The sequence below is a fragment of the Oreochromis niloticus genome, linkage group LG8 (assembly GCF_001858045.2).
Source record: "Oreochromis niloticus isolate F11D_XX linkage group LG8, O_niloticus_UMD_NMBU, whole genome shotgun sequence".
NCBI classification, from domain to species: Eukaryota; Metazoa; Chordata; class Actinopteri; order Cichliformes; family Cichlidae; genus Oreochromis; species Oreochromis niloticus.
In genome coordinates this window covers 8,854,376-8,870,118 of record NC_031973.2, presented here as the reverse complement: position 1 = coordinate 8,870,118, position 15,743 = coordinate 8,854,376, and the positions used below count along the sequence as shown (strand labels likewise).

Genomic DNA, 15,743 nt, shown 5'->3' with positions numbered 1-15,743 from the left:
AGACAATTCTCTGTCACTCTTATTGGAGCTGTCAACTTTTTATTACATGCCTGAAGTGCCATACGGGTAATTTAATCCTAATTCAATTTAAAAATGATAAATTAATAGCACATTAACAGTTTCCGTTTTTCCAAGTAAGAGGTTTAGGGGGGAACATTTGAAGGCAACATCACCATCGATCAGTATTGCACTTCCCCTCAAGCATCCCCACACGACACACAGGGCTCTCACAGGCGGCAGCAGTGTTGTATGTGTGTGTGTGTGAGAGAGAGAGGTGCAAAGCATCAGACAACATGACCATCCGAAACGTTCTCCGGGATCATGGACAGAGGTACCGACCACGGATGGCTTGTCTCAAAAAGGTGGGCTACACAGCTTACATTAGATGATGTAAACCAGAGCACAGGCTTATAGATTATACCTGCAGCAGACGCATCATTAGTGACTTGTATAAATTCTCTAACGCAATGCTTGGACTGTAGTGGTCTGCAGGAACCTCACAAACCCAGGCTGTTGTTGGCATTTGCACTATAATAATCTATAATATTCTCTGGAAATCCCAATGCTTTCATTGTATAGATTTATTAAGGATGGTCATTCCGTTAAGCATTAAAACCCACAGGTATCATTTGGACTACACCAAGCTTTAGGGAAACCCAATAGCAAACATGCATTTCTTTAATAATATGGACTTTAGTTATTAAGGGTTATTAGAGATGTTATTCATATACTCATGTTTCAGAATGATGTCAACATACTGTAAATCAGATGTCATGTCAGCTTCCCCCTTACACTCTATATAGCTGTCAGACTGTGTTCTGTTTCAACCTTTTCACTGTGATAAGGTCGTTCTGTTTAATAAGCATTAGGCCTGGATCAGTATCAATACCTCCATCTACACCAGCCAGCTGCTGGAAAGAAGTTAATCCAGGCGCTGTGTGAATTGTGTGTGTGTGTGTGTGAGGCCAGCCAGAGCAGTCCTTCATTCATCATCTCATATTTAAAATTCAGTTGGATGGTCACCAAAGAGAATGTTTTAGCATTAGAAAAAAATAATAAATGGAAGGAAATAATCAAGACATGAGCTTCCAGATATAGTGCTCACACAGTGTCCCCCTCTCTCCAGGGGAATGCACACAGAATCCATTTTCTGGAGAACTTTGTGTTTTGGTCAATGAAAGCCCACTTTGGTCCAGCTCAGTCTGGGGCTTATAGCCTCTCCAGGTTGACTTCAAAGCACAAAGCCACTTCAAAAAGAGCCAGGAGTCAGCTACAAACACACTCTCGCTCTCTTTCTCTCTCACACATACACACACATACACATACACATAAAGTGAATTAATGTACTACAGGATTTCTTCCTCTTCCGTACACACCTAAGTTGTGGGGGAGCTCTGGGATCAGATGGTATGATAGCTGAAAAACTGTTTAGAGGGCAGTGAGTCATCGCAAACCTCCCACACAAGCCAAACAAAAGCCATGAGATCAAGGCTTGAAACAATCCCGTCATCTCGCTTCTCACCACTTTCTAATGCAGCATTAAAACTGTAATCCAGTCATTGGACTAAAAAGCTGAACAGTTGTTTGGAGAGTCACAGTAACCGAATCATTCGGCATTCGTCTGATAGGAAGTATTAATTACAAGCTTACACAGCGAGCCATAACATCCCAGGGGGGAAATTTGCCCTTTTTTAATCAGTGAGACGCAGTTTAATGCAGCTTTCTCTCCCTTTCATTAAGTAGAAAAGAGGTTAACGGTGATGCTGTGCATGCTCGAGATTACACTAATGATCATCATCACCGTCATGTGAATTTCACTGATCAAAATTTAGGATTTACAATCAAATCTGCTGCCCCAGAAACCTACACTGTGAGCTCTGATGTGATACCTCCTCACGGGCTTTTTTTGTGCAGGCGGAGAAGGTGGTCCTCGAGATGCAGGACCCCGCAACGGGAGTGAAGCTACAGCCTCAGAGACTGGTTATCACCACAATACCACATGCTATTACTGGTAAAGTGGACACACACTCTCACATACACTACAGTGGCTTGATTATTATCCAGCGGCTCGTTGAGTGACTGTACCTGCACAACCTCGCCGGAGGATACCACGGCGTTGGGCTCAAACTCAGAGCTACAGATTTCATCTCCATGACAACCCCATGGTCTCAGAGACAGAGAGAGGGAAAAAGTAGGAGGTGAAGGAGGAGGATGATGATTGAGCAGGCGAGAGGAAACAAACATGTAGAGACCGAAGCAAGAGAAATGCAGGCAGTAGGTGGTGGAGGAGAAGAGAGGGAACCCAGACTTCTACGTCACCCGCAAGCTTTGAATGCCCGCAGCTGAATGAATGAAAACATACCAAAGGCTTCTTCTCTGCTGCTCTCTCCACTTCCCTCTCACTTTCTTTGCTGTTTTGTTTTCTCTCCATCTCTGATTCCTTTGCTTTTCCTGTTTCCTTTTCCTTCCCCTTTCTCCCTTTCTTTCATCTCACAAGCTTTCCTTTCCTTTCCTTTCCTTTCCTTTCCTTTCCTTTCCTTTCCTTTCCTAGCTTCTTTCTTCCTCTTGTTTCTTTCCTTTGCCTTTCTGTCATTTTCTCTCTTCTTCACTTGTCATCCTTCTCCTCCTCCTCCCTTTTCTCCTTCCATGTCTCTCTTTCACATTAGCTGTCTGGCATTTACAGGCATGCACTGATGGACATAAACAACATACAGTATATTTAAAGTTGTTTGCTGTTCAAGCTGCCCTTTTGACTAGTGTTGTTTATTTCCATAGATCCTTTGTTACTTCTGACCTTGAGTCCTTTTTCCTCAGGTGAAGACATAGTTGCGTGGTTAGCAGACAGATTCCAAATCGATGCACAAGGTGAGAGATCAGGCAGCTGATGCCATCCCAGTTCAAAGTGTGTGCTTTCATAAAAATAAGACAGTTTTAGGATGTTATCATGTTAGCTGACAGTGAAAATTAGTGATAGAACCTCATTTATAGCAAATCTGTCTTTTTTATTCAGAGGCGAGGAGTTTTGGCTCCATGCTGGTGGCGTTAGGATACATCTACCCTATACAAGACCACAAGCGTTTAGTAGTCAAACCAGATGCATCCCTGTATCGCTTCCAGGTAAACACACCACATTTTAAAGCTTAGCCAAAATCTCAGCTGCAGCAAAGCCAAACGATCTTCCAAAACAATATTTCTGGCTATGGGAAGATTTAGTTTTCATTGCTGCACACTGAACAGTGTTTTTGCATGTTGTTAACATGCAAAAGGGATGCACATACTCATGCAGAAACACTAATGTGGCATAGTGTGCAGTCCTGTTCCTGCTATCTAGTGACTCCACAACTCATGCACAAATGCGATGTAAACTGAAGTGCTTGCAAAGGTCATTTAAGTGTGACTGTTGTTTATTTATAAGAAAACAGAAAAGGACAGAGCAGTTGCTAATTTATTAGGTGCAAAGCCTAAAAGATTGTGATAAAAACACATCAGTACATCAAATTCATTTGATGTGAAGGTTAGAAAGTTGCTGTGTCTCTTAGCCTGAGCACATAGCATCTTCTAAGAATAATTATGTTGGTATATCATGTAAGTTCAAAATAAAAATGCAGAGCCATGGAAGGTTAAAAAAAGAAAAGGCTGATTGAGCCTTGTGGAGTAAAATCATGCACTTTCTGGAAGTTTTTCCATTTTTCATTTTTATGCAGAAATGTAAAAATGTGAGAAACCTTTCTTTTTAAAAATGTGTAAAAATTAAATGGAAAATTCCTTCAGTTTAAAACAGTGCTGCATTTTTTTATACTTTTTTGTTCTTTAACAAAAATTGACAGAAAGGCCCTACACTAAAATAAAAACAAACATCTTTGTAAAAACATTCACCATTTTTAAAATAAAGGAATTTTCCATATTACTTTTTACGGATGTTTTTCACTATGTATTGCATTTTTTCAATACATAGAAATGCCCATACACTTTGGCAAAAATTAGAATTTACTGTCAGAAAATTATCGGGATATTTTTAGTGTTTTGAGAGATATTTTTTACAGTGTAATATACATATTTAATTTTGCACTCACTTGTTATTTTTAATATATTAGCTGATTCATTTTATCAACATTATTGACCATGGTAATTTCCCACTGGTAAATTGGTTCCAGAAAGCGGCATGTGCCAGATCTTCTGTAATGGGTTTAGCATCACTGCTGTAACATGTAATGATTAGATTATAAAAGAGTTTACCATTACAAGACACAAAAACCACTAAAGCGAGGTAAAACCAATTTCCGTCCTATTTATTTTATGATGTGAAACCCCAAATTAGTCTGGCTTTAGTTTCCTGAATGACTGCAAATTGAAAACAACCAACAAAAAACACCCTCAAATCTGCAAGAAATGAATCCCACTCACAAAAACGCTTACTGCTAATCATCACCTCTGCCCTCCGTTGTTTGCAGACACCATATTTCTGGCCCACACAGCAGTGGCCTGTTGAGGATACAGATTATGGTGAGTGTATCTGAATGCATCCTGTTACCAAGAATCACTTACCGTTAACACCCATCTATGTTTTTGTTACGGAAGCAATCTACCTGGCAAAAAGAAACATACGTAAGAAAGGAATCCTGGAGCTGCACGAGCAGGTGAGAATTGGACATGAATCCCACGGCAATTAATTTTCTCTGTTGGCATTTACTGAGGTGTTGTTTTATGTCCTCAGGAGCAGTACAACCGTCTTCACAAGTGGATGAATCATAAATGGGATTTTATAGTGATGCAAGCTAAAGAACAGTATAGGTGGGTGTGCAGGAAGCTCAGTGATGTCGGGAAGCGTTAAGGGTAACAATGTGTCATGACTCTCTGTGTTTGGGTGGGGTTTTAGAGCTGCTAAGGAGAGAAAGAAACCGGACCGTGTGGTGTTTGACTGTCAGGAGAGAGCCTACTGGGTGGTTCACAGACCTCCGGTGAGAACACACACAGGCATGTTTCCATCACTACAAAAGACGTTTGTGAATTTATATTTGAAGACTTAGACTAGCCGTCACTACACTAAGTCCTTTATGATTTGCGTGAATGGGAATGGCTTTTTGCCACCAAAAGGAGCTGGGCCTCACTATGTGATTATATAAACACATTTATGTCCCCACAACATGAGATAATATAAGCACACATGCACAGATATAGTTATCAAGCCCGAACAGTAAACAGCAGATATTGGTACATTGCAGGTAAACAGAGAAGTAAGAAAGTAAATTGCACCACACTGCAATACTTCCCAGGGTATCTCATTATCTCTACCCATGATGTCTCATTACCACTGCATGTCCAGTCAGAGGAAAAGGGCACAACTGATTAATATTTCACACTGCATGGGAGAAAGTGGTACAGTGGTTTGCACCTTGTGCACATCGAGCTTCTTGTGCTGTGATGCTGGATTACAGCTAGAACAGTTACCAAAGACAGTGATTGCTCCCAACCAAAGACCCATGTGTTTCCCATGAGTTAATTGGTTTGCAGCCGTTTGATTAGGTGCAAAGATGTTTGAGGATATTCTCACTTCAGAAACTGCTGATCTACTGGGATTTTCCTGCACAAACATCTCTCATATTGCAGAAATGTGTCTTTCTAAAGTTTTGGTTGCATAACCATAAACTATATGGTCACATCATATGAAGTAGGGCCATGATAAAAACACAGTTAAGTGTGTTATATTAAACAGTTGTGCTTTTCATTGTTTATGACTTCAACCTTTAGGAAGAATATTGTGTTGATTACTGGTGACCTGTTCAGTAATGTAGCACATTGTAGCCTGTGCTCCGTGACTTGTGTTGTGTCCTTTCAGAAGTGAGGTACACTATATTGCCAAAAGGATTTGCTTGTCTGCATTCACATGCATATGAACTTGAGTCACATCCCATTCTTAAGCCACAGGGTTTATTATGATGTCGGCCCATCCTCTGAAGCTATAACAGTTTCAACTCTTCTGGGAAGGTTCTCTATAAAGTTTATGAGTGTGTCTATGGGAACCTTTGACCATTCTTCCAGAATCCCATTTGTGAGGTGAGACACTGATGTTGGATGAGAAGGCCTAGCTCCCGGTCTCTGCTCCAAAGGTGTTCTTTTGGATTAGGACTCTGTGCAGGGCAGTCAAGTTCTTCCACACAAGAATCGCTCATTAATGTCTTTATGGATCTTGCTTTGTGCCCTGGTGCACAGTCATGTTGGAACAGGAAGGGTCCATTGCCAAACTTGTGAGCATGAAATTGTCGAAAATTGTCTTGGTATGCTGAAGCATTAACAGTTCCTTTCACTGGAACTACTTACCCATTGTATTACCAGACAGAGAAGCATGATTCATCATTCCAGAGAGCACGTCTAGATTGGGCATGCTTCACATCACTGCATATGACGCTTTTCTATTGTACTTGGTAATGTAAGGCTTGGATGCAGCTTCTCAGCATCGGAAATCCATTCCATGAAGCTCTCCACACCCTGTTCTTGAGCTAATCTGAAGGCACACGTGAAGTTTGGAGGTAGTGCTCGACTCTGCAGAAAGTTCATGACCTCTGTGCACTATGCACCTCAGTATCTGCTGACCCCACTCTGCCTGCTCATGCCTTGACTTGTTGCACAGGTGGCATCCTATCACAGTGCCACGCTGGAATTCACTGAGTTCCTGAGATCTGTGAGTGTTTGCAGAAGCAGTCTTCACGCCAGGCGCTTGATTTTATATGTCTGTGGCCACAGAAGTGATTGGAACACCTGAAATAAAATAATTTGGATGGGTGAGTGAATCCTTTGGCAATATAGTGTATGCACAGAAGGCTTTGACCTAATGAGGTTCACTGGCACTGGCACTAATTTGTGTCTCATGGCACATGAGTTATAGCTGCAAGGGTGCTCTGTTGTCAATCCTTCAGTTGAGATTTTTTCATATGCATACTGTAAAATAAAGCAAACAGCGGCTTTTATTATATACTGATCAGCTACCAACATTAAAAGCTGATAGGTCAAGTTCTGCCAGGAATTTTGAGGTACCACTACAACTGACCCATCCGAAGTTCCTAGATCCCAGTTCGATCAAACGTCCTGCTGTCAGACACAATAGGGGCTCCTGTCTCTGCTGACACAGTATTAGACAGGTAGTTTAAATGCTGTGGCCGATTGATACTTACAAAATCAGAGTAGTAACTGCTTTGCATTTGTTGGTTTGTGTATTTTAAAGCTTTTCAGACAAAAAGGATAGATATTTCTTCCTTCTTCCAGCCTTCAAGCATTTCATTCCTTCTAAATACTAAATAAGATATTCACACTCTTAATTTAAGATGCACAATTTAAAAAGGAAGAAACTTTTGACTTTTTCTAAAAAAAAAATCAGTATTCAATAAAACCAGAAACAGATGTTTCATGTTTAAAAATAAATATAATGACACCTTGATGTAAATGACATATGCTGTCCATAAAACTTCATCTTACAGGTTCAGATTGATCGTAACGACTGCTAAATGTGATTTAAAGTCAACGCATTTTAAAGCCCCCGTGGGAAACAAATAAAGTACTTGAAGATGTATTTGTAATGACCAAGAGTGAATTTGGTGATTGGCCTCTTTGAGATGGCCACGAGAAGTACGACACATTATCCGCTGATGATTAGCATTATAAAACAGCCATCTGCTTTAATTAATTAGTCCTTTGGTAAACACTGGGTAATTCTCTTTTGTTGATGTGTATGTAGCCAGGGACAGTGAGTGCCATGGACTATGGACTGGAAAGACTAATAGATCCAAATGCACACGAGGTAACAGGTGAGTCTCTGCCTGACCCGCATGAACATAATTCCTTTCAATCAGCTTATATCCCATAAGAAGCTTTAATGCATTAATACAGGTACAGTAAATGATATGTATGCTGTTTCTTTTATTAAATTAAGGCCTTCTCTTTTACTTTCTTCTCCTCTGCAGGCATTTCCTACGGCTATGTTTTCAAAACCCAGACTTTTAAGCTGGTTGTGAACACACCTGCACACACTCACATCACCTCATGAATGCACTTGCTATAATACTTGCTAACAAAAAAAAGTACCTGAATCTCAGCTCAGGTTGTGAAATGATGTTGAAGGTTAGTGTTCACAAGTGCTCATCATGAGTCCAACAATGATAAAGAAGTGATGTATAAAACAGTGCTTTTTTCTGTGCAGAAATACATACACATGTCCTAACTGTGAAGTCATAAGGTATATGACTTATTATCTGTACTCCTCAGGCAAAAACACCCGATGACTACGAGAGGATCGTAAGTTTTTTTCCACTCACTCGTTGGCTGTTTTATTGATCAAGTATAGTGGCAGCTCTGTGTTATTCTGGCTGTCATTTCTCTCCCTGTAGATGATTTTCACCCAGCAGTCCATCATGCGTCCCAGAGTGAAATCATCAGTGTCCATTGGCGCGTAAGACAGTCCCTCATATAACAAGCTCGCCACTATCTGTAACCAACCAGTACCCCTCCTATACCCTGGCTGCACCATTAGCTGTATGCCTTAAAGTAACACATGCACATTAGTTTCAGCATAACCCCACTGAGTGATCTGTAAAGGTCAGACAGGTTAAAGCTATTCTTAGAAAAGATTTCAGGGATAGGCAGTTGAGAAAGTGGGACCGTTGTGGAGGGCTGCTTAAGCTTATTGGTGGAGCCCTCCACAACAGTCTCAGTTTCTCATGTGGCTCCCTAGTAAAAAAAGAAAAATACTGGCCCTGATTAGATGATAAGTAGCTAGCTCAGCGGCTAGCTAGTAGAAAGTTCACTTGAATCTTTTACTGTGACATGTTTCCCACGTGTCTTTCCAGCAAATAAAAAGAAAATGAGAATCTTCACAGTAGACAAACATGTATTGTCTGACTGATGAGGGATTAGATAATGTGAGTTATGCCTCCTTTAGGCTTGGCTGCACTTGCTGTACTGTTTCTGTGTGGCTGCATCATTAATGGTTAAAGAAGTTATTTTCCCTCAGTGTGGTCGATGGTGACGTGTTTTTCCCTCCACTGCAGGTTGGTGAAATACTGTGCCACTTATAAAGGCCACGACCCTTTTCTGTCCAAGTGTCTTCCCAGCAACCCCTGGCTCACTGATGACGTCACATACTGGGCTTTGAACATGCCCAAGTGCGTAAGATGATTATACTTATAGAAGTCAGTGATTTTGGACAATAATTAAGAATATCTTATTTTTGTTATCTGTGTGGCACAGTGTGGAAATACCCACTAAAATGCGTGTGGAGAGGTGGACGTTCAGCTTTGGAGAGCTCCTTTCAGACCCGCGAGGACGAGATGACTTCAGACTGTTCCTAAAGAAAGAGTTCAGCGGTATGATAGTCTGGTGCAGTTTAACGTCATTGTTGGTCCTGATGTTAAGCTTTCCTTCAGTAGAAGGGGTTAGGAATAATCTGAGTTTATATCTGGTTATTTTCTCTAAACCTACTCAGGTGAGAACTTGGCATTCTGGGAAGGTTGTGAGGATCTGAAGTGGGGCACTGCTGCGACAATGAAAGAGAAAGCAGAGCAGATCTACAAGTAAGAACTTCTCCTTGAAGAATATATTAGTCTTCTGGTAAATATTAAAGACAGTAAAGAAGAAAGTATTATTTGATTTAAAAATAGGCAACTATGTTTACTGACAGTGATTTATGACTCTTCAATATTTATATTTAATAGTTTAATAGTGACACAAATACATGTTGGATGTTCACTGTTTTTATTTTTTATTTTTAACATTAAATAAACTCAATTATTTTTTAATTAATAGAGATTAAAAATTAAAACTTAAAATAAAACTGAGAATGAATACAAATTTTGGTTGCCATCAGCCAGAAATAATACGCCTTCGATTAATTATAGTGTTACTTTAACTGATGATTAAATGATGAAAACAATGCAGTGGATATTTTTTCTCACATCTTTACTGAAGAAGAAGTTTTTATGTGGCTTTTGAGGTTTTTCCATGTAAGTGTCAAAGCATTTCCTCTTCATTCCTCCCACTTTCATTGATCTCAGGACTTTCCTGGCACGCGGTGCTCCACGATGGATCAACATCGATGGAAAGACGATGGAAATCACAGTGAAAGGTCTGAAACACCCACACAGATACGTCCTGGATGCAGCCCAGACTCACATCTACATGCTCATGAAGAAGGTCAGTAAACATGTCAGTAGGTGTGATCAGTGCAGAGACTGTATAAATTAAACTACCTTTTTGGATTTTGGTTTGAGCTGACTATGGAGCTGATGACACTATGCATGCCCAAGCAATAGGAACGTGTGTAATATGCTCTAAATGGGAGCGTGATTTAAAAACTAAACATCACAAAGTATCAGATTAGACTTTTATTGAGACCATAAACTCACTAGAAAATTGCTACCTGGGGTCATAAATGATTAAGTAGCAGGATAATGTCCTCATTGACTTTTATACAATATGAACTTTGTAACCAGATGCGGTGCCCCCTGCTGGCCACTGTAAAGATAGGACGTTTAAGGCACTTCTGCATTGGCTTCACTGTTCAGACCTGGATGTCTATGGTTAAATCACAAGGGAATGGTGGAGTTGTACCTGTAATAGACCAACTCACTGGACCGATTGATAGCATTTTGCATTTTGCAGGACTCATATGGCCGATACCTAAAATCTCCAGTGTTTAAGGAAACAATGAAGAAGGCCGTATGTCCCGAGGAACACAAGTTCAGGTAAGAGGCACTTTTTGCATTGAATTTGTGGAGCTTTTCTCAGACATTGTTGGAACATTTCTTTGAAAGTTTCAGTTTGACTAACAGAAAATACTTCTTAGTCACAGCAAAGAGGAATGTTGCAGTCTAAACAACCCTAACAAACATATAACATAAAACTCAGATTTTCTCTTCTCTCCTCCCTACTCTTAAAGACAATCCTGAATTTTCCACTTTCAACTCTTACCTTCTTCCTGTTTCTTTTCCCCCCCCATACATCATCCCAGTGACTCCCAGTTGGAGCAAAATGCAAGGAACAGACGGCCCAGTCTCAGTCCCATCATCATCCGGCAACAGGAGCAGGAGCAAAAGGCCAAGATGGCCGCCAGTGCCCCTGTTGACATCACACAGGTCATGAGCAAACTCAGCAAACAGGGCAAAGAGGTGCCCCCTCGTCGCACCTCAGTTAAAAATGACTAATTTTATTCGTCTAATTGCTATAATAGTTACATATAATACATGTAATACATTATATGTTTAGACAGGATATAATTTTATATAATAAATTAGAAAACATCTATAATATGTTGCTATTAGACCTTTCAGTGAAGAGTCATAGACAAGAGCCCAACTAATTCATCAGCGTGCTGATATATCTGCTGAAATTAGCTGTTTGCTGATCTATTGGTATCAATATTGGTAATGGCTGATAAATAAAAATTTTAAAATTTAAAGAGTTGAAGTTGTTGTGCCTCATAACAACTTTAATCATGTTTGTGTATTGATGCTGCATAGTTTTTTCACCAGAGAGCACTTTCATGGATAGATTTTAGCATATGTGTCAAAATATTAGATTTTCAAATCAACACATATCGGTCTTAAAAATCATATATCGATCAGGCTTTATATACTTTATATTTCTGTGTGAGTCACATTTTTGACATCTTTGGAAATGCATGTTTCAAAATCTGAACCAACCTTTTTTTTGCAACTCATGTTAATAAATTACTACAAGAGGAAGACAAATGGCCATCTATTGTCATCGCTGACATTTACGTCCATGTAAGCTGTAAGTGTTGTCTGTTTTTTGTTTGTCATGATACATTTACTGTACTGTCCATCTTTGTGCATTCACTGTTCTTTAGTATGTTTTGAGTTGTCTTTGTTATCAGTCATAAGGTAATAAAACATTCATAAAACCACCTCATACTTATGTGTTTGGACTTAAGCCGTCATTTATTCACCGTTTTCATTTTTCCATTTAATCAGATTGTTGTGCAATGCATTCCAATTTCTTCCTTCCTTCCTTCCTTCCTTCCTTCCTTCCATTCTTCCTTCCTCCCTTCCTTCCATTGTTTCTTTCTTTCAAAACCTGCTTTTTTGTGATGCGAAAGTGCAAAGTTAAGACCAACATAAGTTTGCAAATTTACTTAACGCTTGTTTCTACAGCTTGATCATTGAGATGATATTAAAATGCATATTAACTTATTAAAACAGCATTTTTCCACCATAGAGTGAGGTATGGGTCTCCACCAATCAAAGCTGATGAGCATTGCCGTTATAGTTTTGTAACTTGCTTGGTCTGTGCTAAAAAGCAAAGTTAAACAATAGGAAACTGAAGCTAAGGGCTAAACAAGTTAAAAGGAGTGTGCTACAAATTTATTTGGCAAGAAAAAAAATTCTGGATTTAGCTAACAAAACAGAAACTTGCCTCCATTCATAATGCCTGTGACACTTAGGTTGGAGATCCATTTAAAGTAAAATTAAAATGCTGCAGGCAACAAGCAACAGTGAGAGCTAGAATAAAAAATCTCTTGGGGTACCGCAGACCCTGTGATTGCTCGTAAGAATATTCTGGAAAAAATTTTATCAGTATTGCAAAAGCAGATGTATCTGCCTCAGTCATTCATATGAATGTTGACTTTAAGTCATCATTTATTTTTTCTCTTACATGACACTGCTCTCAGCCCATCCTTCATATCCTATTATGTCAGGTTTGAGAATGAAGTAAATAGTCAGTGGTAGCAATTCCAGCCCTGCAAACAATTGTGCAGACTGGGGAGAACATACTTTAAAATACTTTGAAGTCGACAGACAAGAAACCTCATCATAGGCATACGGGATAACACATTATGAAGATCTCGGGTAATCATCTCAGCACTGTGGGGTTTTGAGACCAACACTAATATCATGGGTTGATGATAAAAGTGATGACTGTTATCGTCATCACTTAAAAAAAAGTTTTTATTGTTTTCCATCTGTTTTCCATTTCCACTGTTATAACATCATAGGCACTGAGGCATTCGTCCCAGGGGCATGTCAGCCTGAGGACAAAAAACAACTGGAAAATCAGGATATGCTATCAAAGCCCATTTTCCCTACTCAGTTACAGATGTTCTTTTTTAAGGTGCTGTGCTCTCTGAGATGAAACTGTGGTGCTCTAATGTGAGCTTTAATATCATGAATCAGCAAAGCTGAATGGTGATCAGACCTTTCTTTACTTTGAGTGAACAGTGAGATTGTCTTGGAGGCTAAATATTAATTTCCTGTGGTTACAGAAAGTGATACTTCTCCATACCTATGTCTTGCACACTCTGTATTGTTATAATGAAGTTGATGTTATCAAACCTTTTGCATGTTATGTCTCTTGCTAGGCCTGTTAACAGAATAGTGATGTATTCAGGGAAGCATCTGCTAAAAAAATTCCAAACACAGACACGTATTTATCTGTCTGGATGCCCTCTGACTTGTGTCTCTTGCCTTTGACCTCACAGCTGTGCCGCTTTACCACTCCTGTGCCCCACCTCGCTGTCTATTCTGGCATCACTGACCCCCCCTCCGCCAACGCCTCGCCCTCTCTTCCCTTTTTGGCCCACACTCCAGCCTGTCCGTCCCCCATCAGCGTGGCCTTAGACAGCACCTCTGCCTCTGAGCGGCGAGCGGAAGCCAGTGAGGGGGAAAGTGAGGGGAACCCTGAGGCCCGAGCATCTGCAGGAGGGAACGTGTCCAAGTCTCGCGTGGCTCTATCCCTGCGTCGTCTACTCAAGCGTGGCTGTACTCCCTCCTCTATGTTTGCCAGCTTGTCACCTAAATGTAATTCAGCTGCCGGGACAAGCAGCCGCATACAGCCAATCACCCCAGATGAACCTAGTCAGGCTCCGCCCAGACGGATTGGCAAGTAAGTGACAGTCATGCAGCACTTTTACTTTGAAAGTCATTTGTTTTCCATTATTTTAGCTCCAATCCAGGAGTCTTGATTTTACTTTAAATTTAGGTCGAAGTGCTGAAACAAGAAGTGATGTAGAACTGTTTCGAAACAGTTGTAGAACAGGCCTGAGGAAGAGGCCGTTATCTGTAACTAGGACACTAGGACTATTTGTTAAAAGCAAGAAAGGAAAAACAAACATAATTCAATTTTTAATACAATTGTTTGGTTTTTTTTGGTTTTTTTGCAAAAATTCATACATATGCGTTACCAGGGCTACAGTTCCTACAAAACCAATATGATGGGAACATCTTTGCATAAAAGCTGGAAGTCAAACCTGTCATCTCATATTCAGTTATTTATTTAACCGACACAGCACATGTAAATATTGTTACATTACATACAATGTATGTATTTTATTCATGGCTGTGTATGCAGACTTTGTATCTAGTTTGGCTACTAAGGTACACAAAGTAAAAGTTTATGTTGCTAATGTGACAAATAATATCAGATCAGCCCCTGATGACTGCTTTACTTCGTCTTTTCATTTCTCAGCTTTTTTCAGATTAAAGTGGATATTCCTCCGGAGTGCCGCATCTACCCCATTGAGTCTGAGGATGAGGATGAGGAGAACAGAGCTATCTCTCGGGAAAGATTGGGAACCAAAGAGATCATCTGCCCTTGGGAGAGCCTCACTCCACAGAATGGGACAGGCTAATACACAGGTATAAAATGGTGGGACCAGACCATAATGTATAACATAAATTCGATCAACAAGAGGACAGACTGACAGCATTCTTTCTGGGATACTCTAAAAATGGCTGTCTAGAGTGGACCAAACATTAACTTGCTGTACCTGCCTGCCTGTTGGCTTGAAATGGCCCATTGTCACACATGTTGCAGCATAATCCTAATTTCACTGTCCATGCTCAGAACTTTCAAAACATTTTGTTTTCAACAATATGGCTCAGTACACAGAGTTTATGCAGGCCTGGTTATGTCCATATATAGCAAATAATGGTCTGAAGAGTGTTTTAAAGCCTTCTTTATGCTACTGTCACATCAAGAAAACCAAAACTTGCAACCTTGTTGTCTCTGAAATGGTTGCTTCAAAGACCGAGACCACGTCTTACAGTCAGGTTTCACCTTCAAACCAACTTTGGTACATCAAAGCAAAGATTAAACAGCAACATGATGAGTCAGTCTGCTAGCAGCCTGCTATCTGCGACTGAATACGTTTAATGACAGCAAAAAAGCTGTTTGTGATGATATGGCAATCAATGTTCCCTCTAATTTTTCATGTGTCTGAGCGTACACACAAACTCCCTGAGCAGTCCCTTGGACCACTGTGAGCAACAGCAGACATGTGCACTGTGGTCGCGCCAGCATCTAATCCATCCAAGTTACATGGTTTATTAAAATAATCAAATTACAGCATTTCCATTTATGGTAGACTACTTTTAAAATGCTTTAGCTCATTCACAATGAAAATGTAAAAAAAAATCTAGCCATTGGCCTGTGTAGTATGTTAACACTATTGGAAGTAAAAATAACTTGAACTCCAATTTCGAAAACACAACTTTCTTTCTTTCTTTTTTTTTTAAAATTTTTTATAAAGCTCTGACTTGTATTATGAGTATGAGTCTGTGGTCTGGGACAGTCCTGAAACTCTCTGTCTGCAAAATACAGTATATAATGACCAATGCTGGGCAATTAATTATATAGTTACTTCTTCAAAAAAGTAACTCAGTTTGGCAAACAACAAAGTTTTTTGCAGCTATTTTTTTTTAATACAGCCAGTGCATTTTTAAATAAACATTTCAAACTAT

General features: G+C 39.9%; 1 protein-coding gene across 2 annotated transcripts; it reads left to right on the top strand.

Annotated features, from left to right (window-relative positions):
• Positions 1 to 134: 134 nt before the first annotated feature.
• Positions 135 to 15,510, top strand: LOC100711772 (regulator of G-protein signaling 9). 2 transcript variants are annotated; one of them, XM_019362262.2, is made up of 19 exons: positions 135 to 362; positions 1,915 to 2,011; positions 2,815 to 2,865; positions 3,011 to 3,117; positions 4,452 to 4,503; positions 4,579 to 4,637; positions 4,715 to 4,791; positions 4,877 to 4,958; positions 7,730 to 7,792; positions 8,257 to 8,286; positions 8,379 to 8,440; positions 9,039 to 9,152; positions 9,238 to 9,353; positions 9,473 to 9,560; positions 10,041 to 10,179; positions 10,648 to 10,730; positions 10,997 to 11,120; positions 13,484 to 13,887; positions 14,470 to 15,510. In XM_019362262.2, the coding sequence occupies exons 1-19, from the start codon at positions 294 to 296 to the stop codon at positions 14,630 to 14,632; spliced, it is 1,980 nt and encodes a 659-aa protein (XP_019217807.1). In that variant the 5' UTR covers positions 135 to 293; the 3' UTR covers positions 14,633 to 15,510. The 2 variants fall into 2 exon arrangements, with proteins under 2 accessions (XP_019217807.1, XP_005458251.1); XM_005458194.4 differs by lacking the exons at positions 13,484 to 13,887; positions 14,470 to 15,510 and having other exon boundaries at positions 138 to 362; positions 10,997 to 11,918.
• Positions 15,511 to 15,743: the final 233 nt, after the last annotated feature.